At 39.4% G+C, this 7,151-nt stretch overlaps 1 protein-coding gene across 1 annotated transcript; it reads right to left on the bottom strand.

Moving 5' to 3' along the window:
- Window positions 1-1,683: 1,683 nt before the first annotated feature.
- LOC148523704 (uncharacterized) lies at window positions 1,684-3,589 on the bottom strand. The gene is made up of 2 exons (XM_088473026.1): window positions 2,704-3,589; window positions 1,684-1,779 (listed from the first exon to the last, which is right to left on the bottom strand). Exons 1-2 carry the CDS (start codon window positions 3,544-3,546, stop codon window positions 1,684-1,686), a joined length of 939 nt encoding a protein of 312 aa, XP_088329152.1. The 5' UTR covers window positions 3,547-3,589.
- Window positions 3,590-7,151: the final 3,562 nt, after the last annotated feature.

Below are 7,151 nucleotides of genomic sequence, written 5' to 3'. Positions count from 1 at the left end.
ACAAAGTTCAGGTTATTTCTAAAAAGTTCATGAAAATTAATTTCAGTAGTTTTTGCACCAACTTGGAACCAACAGACAGACATAACTTTCTTATAATAATATAATAGATCTTAAATACAAAATTCATTGTTCTGTTTGTCTGTTTGGTTATGCATTCGGACACCCCTGCACCGATTGGGATGAAACCAACGTGAGGTGGTCCAGTTGGATCCTGGCCAGGTTTCAGGGGGGTTAGGGTCCCAGCACTTCCGGAGCCAGCGATGGTCTGTGGGAATAATCTAAAACCGCAGCCTCATCATCCTGCATGTGGTTAAGTGACCTATTGTATGTATGTGAGCCTTTATTCCAGTAAAAAAATGTGCATTTATTTTATTATTCACGAGTGTGCTCAACATTATTTATCATATTTAGATATGTACAAATATAATATACTATGTATGTTTATATATATATATATATATATATATATATATATATAGGATTTATGCTGTTTAGATAGATAGATTTAAACAGGGATGGGTATGAGATGTGCCCAGGATCCCAGTGATCGAAATCCAGACGCCGGCATCCCGACAGGGTTAGAATACAGACACCTGTCAGTAGGTATCCTAACCCTCCCCCTCTCCTACCTTAACCCCCCCTCCTCCCCCCGGTGCCTGAACCTAACCTCCCCCCTAGTGTCTAAACCTAACCTCCCACTCCCCGCACCCTAAACATAACCCTACCACCTTAGTGCCTAACCCTCCCCCTAGTGCCTAATCCTAGCCATAAACCCTAACCCTGCCCCCAACCCCGCTACTTACCTTCGGGATGCCGGCGCAGGGATTCTGTCAGGTGTCGGGATTCCGGCGCCGGTATTCTAATCATCAGCATCCCCTGCGCCGGGATATTGAACATATCCCATCCAAATTTATTGATATTTTTATATATACTATATATATATAAAGTATCCTTCCTAAAGAGAACTTATTTGTAATTGTGTGAGAGCTATGCGGTTCTTATACAGGTACATGCTAAATAAAGATGACAGAATTCCAATACCTTTGTATTGCTATAATTAGCACCAGTTGACACAAATCAATAACTTATGAACAAAATAACAATTCACATGTATCCAATTTCTGGATTGTATAATGTACAACCAAATATATTTATTTAAATAAAGCATAATCCACAACAAATGTGAAAACATTTTGCACGGATACACGTAGAATGTACAGTATACATTGAGGTTGATGCTGTATACATTTTCTTAGTGCTTCTTATGTGCAAAGGATTGTAGGCATCACAACTAGTGACCAATCAAAATAATGTTTTTTGCTAATAGAGGGGATCATTTGAGAGAACCACTGACCAACACATTACAAAAGCAGCAGCAGATGTACCAACATGCAATATAATTATTTCATGTGTTTAATAGATTTGAAAAGTCCCTTAGACAGGAGATAAGATACATTTGTTTAGCTTAGTACTAACATTTTAATCAGGTTACCGCCCAGTAAAGTAAGAAAATATTGTGCTTGAAATATATATATATATAGTATATAAAAAATAAATACATTTATTAAGGCGTGAAGTATATGCAATAAATATATGAGCTATTTACAAATTTAAAATACTTTATATTTACATATACACAGGATAACCAAGGAGTGCTTAAATAATGAAAATAAATTAGATTTGTTAGCAGAAATCTTGTGTCTGGATCGATGCACCGGTTTGAAATGTTGTCCAGAGATCTTTCTTTTCAAGCTCGTCCCACATGTCATCAATGACATCCTAGAGGGCAAAATAAATAAATGATTAAAATTCACATTAATATTGTAACAGTTCTTGTTTATAATCTGGTACTATATATTAATTACAAAATACTTGCATTCTAGCAATGCTCAATTGGCTAATAGGACTCAGTATATCATACATTTAATTAGGGGTAGATTATTAAGCCTTCTAAAGAAGACAATTGCATGTGTTACCCACAGCAACCAATGAGATGCTAGCTATTATATCACAGAATGTACAACAGGATATGATAGCTACAATCAATTGTCATTTTTAGAATGTTTGATAAGTCTCGAGATATGCATTAATACTGTGTAAGTCTGCTGTAAATCTATTACAATCAGTCAGAACTTTAACAATCAATCAGAACCATGCTTCAATTAGACAGCTAAAAGCTGTGATTGTCTTAAGCAATGTTATTAAATAACCCTCATTGCCAGTAATATCATTATTTTATGTCTGCAGAGAGTAGAGCCTAATATATTTGTGCTTTATAAGTCTAAAAAATATCAATAATAATAATTTAATTATAAGGACTGCTTATGTGTTGCTTAATATTTTATGTTTATTATATATACTGTAACTCAATTGCAATTAATTTCCTATTCAAAAATACAGAACATTCTGACACCTCTAATGGGACGTCATTAATCCCATCCACAATCTACCTTGTACGTATAGAAAATATTTTATTTTACTTATTACTGAACACTGTTTTTGACCACTGTCTGTATATCAAAGCTGCCCAAGTTACTCCTGGGGAGAGCAGTATACATATGTCCAGAGGCCATACGTTAATGAAAAACAGTGCAAAGTAACTGAAGCTATACAAGTGGGAGGCCAAGGGCCTTCAGTACACACATCACATTATCATAACAATGTTATAAATCTACTCAGAAAAATTATAAGAAGGAGACATACCTGAGAGAAGCCCAGGTCTGGAGAAATAGGTGGCTGTGTAACAATGTCTTCTTTCATGTCTGATATTGCCGTTAAATCAGTGGATGTGGAGTGCATGGAACATGGGGAGAACCTCGCTTCTTCCTCGGGCAGCCCTTGGTCTGTGAATGTAGGAGACTGCATCTCCGCAAAGGAGAAGTTTGTGTCCATGGCCCCGGGTCTTGTCTGCTCTGGAAATATTCTTGGAGAAGCAGAGTAATGAGGAAGAGTTTCTGGCATCTGTGCTGCTGTGGCTGAGCACATTTCATGCATGTTGCCATGACAGCAGCTGAGACCCACTGGGCACGTGGCTCTCATGAGCCGTTCTTCCCTTCTTTTGACCAGTGTCTCATCATCCAGGCCAAGAACTTCAGAGAGATGCGCAATGTAGCGAATTGTCAGACGCAGCGTCTCAATTTTTGTCAAGTTTTTACCAACTGGTGCCACTGCGGCGGGCAGGTATCTTCTCAGATTCTGAGTGGCAGTAGACAGGTTCCTCATCCTCATCTTCTCCCGCTCACTGGCACTTTGTCGCTGGTTAGGAACTGTCTTGTTTCTTATTTTGTGGCTCTTCTTGGCTGGCACTTCCTTCTGTCTGCTTTGTAAAACTTGTGCCTGGCACAGAGCTGCTTGAATGCTGCTGTAGGTGCCTTCAGGGAAAGCACAGGATTGATACGGAGGTGAAAAGCTGAAGGAGTCTGTGGAGGAAGTTGGCGAAAGACTGCTGTAGCCCTCAGAATCAGGATACCCCCATTGCTGAAGTGCGGTACAATGTGGCAGTGACATATTCTCCTTGAACTGCAACTCTGCTAGAGAGAGATCCATGTGTGTGCTCCTCTTGTCAGTGTCTTGTGAAATGCTGAAGGGGGCTGTTCAGCCCAGGCTTTATCCTGAACGCTGAGGTGTGAATTGTCACCTTGCCTGGCACCATCAACATATCAAAGTTTAATAGGACTAAGCAGGGGGTCCTTGGAAAGAAGGTTCTCAGAGTACCAAGTGTGCAATTTCACCCCAAGAAAATGAACTAAAAATGGACTGAGGGGGTCAATTACTGATGAAACCTATATGGAAAAGGCATTTAAGTTACTTAATTACAGTTAATTACACAAATAGTGATGAGTCTTGCTCTCAAACGTTATTGATTAAACACTTTAGTAGTATAATACTTAGTTCTCCAATCCTCTCATTGTCCAGGATTCATTTATCCTTAACTGTAAAAGGTCTATCCAAGACATTTACACCATCTCATGGCATTATATAAAGAAAAAAACGGTACTTCAAATTCCACAATAAAAAAACTAGCTAACAAATGCACTATATATATATATATATATATATATATATATATATGTATATATATATATATATATACATATATATTTATATAACCCTTGTGAAGTTATATGTGATCTAATTCTCAGTTACAGCAATGAGGGGGTTAATTACAAAAATACAAAAATGTGCAAATGGGTGATAAGCCAAGGACCATATTAGCAACCATCCAGCAATGTAGTGCAAGTTGTCTGATTGATGTTGGTTAGCTCACATTTCTACTATGTTAGTAATTAGCTTACAGTAGGATCCTATTTATGACAGAAAATAAACATATGCTGCTTGCTAACAAAAATGTTCTGGGTTTAATATTTCTGGAAGCTGATTAAACTGATTTGCTATTGCTTCAAAGCAGACCTGTCAGTTGAGCCAGGCTAATATTATATTGCATATTAGCCTAGCCCAGCCTGGTAGTAGATATACAGTATGCATTGAAAAGCAATAAGGGTATCTTATTTCCTTTCCACCAAATTATAAAGTCATATTGTAATTGGGCAGCACAAATGGCATAGTGGTTAATATTGCTGTGTTACAGCCCTGAGGCGTTTGTATGTTCTCCCAGTGATTGGTGACATTCCCCCAGAGGTACCTTGGTTTCCTCATATTACCCCTAGTGTATATATGTCTACTCATGTCATAGTGGATATAGATTGTAAGTGCCACTGGGGTAGGGCTTGATGCTCTTGACTATAATATTCTATGTACAGCGCTGCATAATATGTGTGCACTATATAAATAACTGTTATTAAAAAGTAGACTGAAATTACACCTTTTCCATCACTTACATAAGCTACCACCTGCTTGTGTATTTTAGTAGCGTACTAATTATGATTATTGAGCTGTAGCGCAACAAGCCACTACTAAATTACAATTGTCAGTCAGCCCATCAGGTCCATCATTTTGCAGACACCGATGGAGATGTCATCAGCTGTCCCTCTCCTGTTATAGTTATTTGCTGGGAGCACGAGTGATTCCCAGAGGTTCGTAACATTTGCATGCAAAGTGTGCCAAAAGGTGACAAACTTTACCACCTACAGGGCAGACTCCTGTAGAGGCTGAGTGCTGGCTCAATAAAACCATGATCACATTTTCTTTTCAGAAGTTACACATTTAAGTCCCAGGTTTCTCATACTGCACAGTGCTCTATTAGAAACTGTATATCAGTATTTTTATCTCTGCTTGAAGACGAACTGAGGCCAATGATACTGTATGTTCTTTGGTGGAACCTCTTGCTATGGAATGGCCTTATGTTCTCATTCCTTACAAGAGACACTATAAAATTATTCATCAGTAGTATATATATAAACACATTCATTTTGAGATGGAGCATAATCCACATAATAAATCATATAGTACTGATAATAGATTTTTCCTCTTTCAAAGTGGTTGCTGCCTTTTTTTCTTATAAGTGACTGGCAAAATAACGTCTTGCGTAAGGCAAATGGAAGAAGAATAGCATGAACTGGTTACACGTGTCACCAATACGCTGCCCTCTTCTTCAGACTCCAATTTTTCTCTAGTAATGACCTTTATGTGCAATAGATGGAGAACTGTGAGATCTTTTCTCAAATATTGTCCTTACAGTGTAGTGACGAGAAGCTGTGAGACCAGAGCGGCAGCAGTCCGTTCTCTTAGTGCCTAGTCACAAGCCACATGTGCACAATGTCTGCACTGTTTTAGGCAAATTATGATATAGATCTTATCTATGGAAAAGAAAGCTGTTACTTTAGTACTCAGTATATCCGCCTTGCTGATTGTGTACTCTGGGCCCACTCTCTGTATCCCAGGTTCCTTCCCAACCACAACTTTCCAAATGTTCCTACCTGTCATGTACAAATTATATCCCTTTTTCTTATAAAGTCATTAGTGTAATGGGGCCCATACATCTACGGCCCCCGATCTGAACTGATCCATAGATTGGCGTTCATCAATGATCTGCGATCTGTTGGTGGATCAGGAAAATTCAACATGAAAAAAATCCTGACTCGCCGATTCCAACCATTTTCGGGGCAAGAACGGGGAGTCAAGATTTTTGAAAATGTTAAATATCCTCAATTCCACGACCCCACCATCAGCAGAATGGGCAATTGCAGCTAAATGTATGGACCCCTATAGAGTCTGTGTTCCACTTAAACCCAAGCCCCTCACTACCCTCAATTTTTATCCAAGACCAACCACCCAATTTGTAGAAAAACAACTTAAAACAAGTGCTAGCTAGCTTTATCCTACGTATAAAGAGAACCCCCTGATATCCACACCCTTATAACTAGACTACAGCCAGAGATGCCAAAGCATCATATGACAACTTCCCTGCATGTGTCTGTGAGATGGCATGTCTTGTGTGCTTTATATAGTGCTATGTATAATGAGACTTGTTTATATCCATTCATATCAAGAAGAATGACAACATGTCTGTAGGCCTGATTCAGAGACGGACGCTAATGCGATCGCAAATGTGTTTTCTTACGCAATGCAGTTGCAAAAATATGCTAATGTTAGCAAAGATCATCCGAGCATAAAGATGCCCACTACGGCCTTCTCACCTGCGTGCGACTACGCATACCTGCATAACCATTGAAGTTCATCCGTGGCCATTTTACCCTTGCGGAAGAACTGACCTTCCGCAGGCCGGGGAGCTCTTCTACCACGCAGAGCTACGGTAAAATATGGAAGTGTCTAATTTATGCATGCCCATGTAACAGTGTTCAAACAGCCAGGTAAGCCTGCGTTTTGCTAACCACCCCCTGTCAACACCCCCAATCAATTCCTGTCAATCTATCTGCAATGGGCCTCCGTGGTCTGCGTGAACTCACGGCGATCTCACTACTGCCTTCGCGCACTGCTGCCTTCGCATATGCATGCGCAATGGCAAACAATCGCTCGATCTGCGTGCGATTTGCAGTTGTGTTCATCTCTGAATCAGGCCCTGTGTCTGTTAGAGAAAGAAAACATGCATCAGCGGGCATTAGTCCTACACGTGTATCTCCATGCTCAGTGTACAATTTGGGAGGTAGAGTCGATAATGTGATTGGACAACCAAAATCATACAGTGCTGCATAATGTGGGTGTAATAAATGAGCAAGCGGTTTATATTAATA

Source organism: Taudactylus pleione, unplaced genomic scaffold (genome assembly GCF_031769625.1).
Source record: "Taudactylus pleione unplaced genomic scaffold, aTauple2 ptg000129l, whole genome shotgun sequence".
Lineage (NCBI taxonomy): Eukaryota > Metazoa > Chordata > Amphibia > Anura > Myobatrachidae > Taudactylus > Taudactylus pleione.
This window is presented reverse-complemented; position numbering and strand designations above follow the sequence as displayed.

Excerpts from the sequence above, each read along its gene's own strand:
- LOC148523704 (XM_088473026.1), bottom strand. The coding sequence starts at position 3,546 with ATGGATCTCTCTCTAGCAGAGTTGCAGTTCAAGGAGAATATGTCACTG. Across the intron at positions 1,780-2,703 it reads CAGACCTGGGCTTCTCTCAG|GATGTCATTGATGACATGTG; the intron begins GTATGTCTCCTT and ends TTTGCCCTCTAG.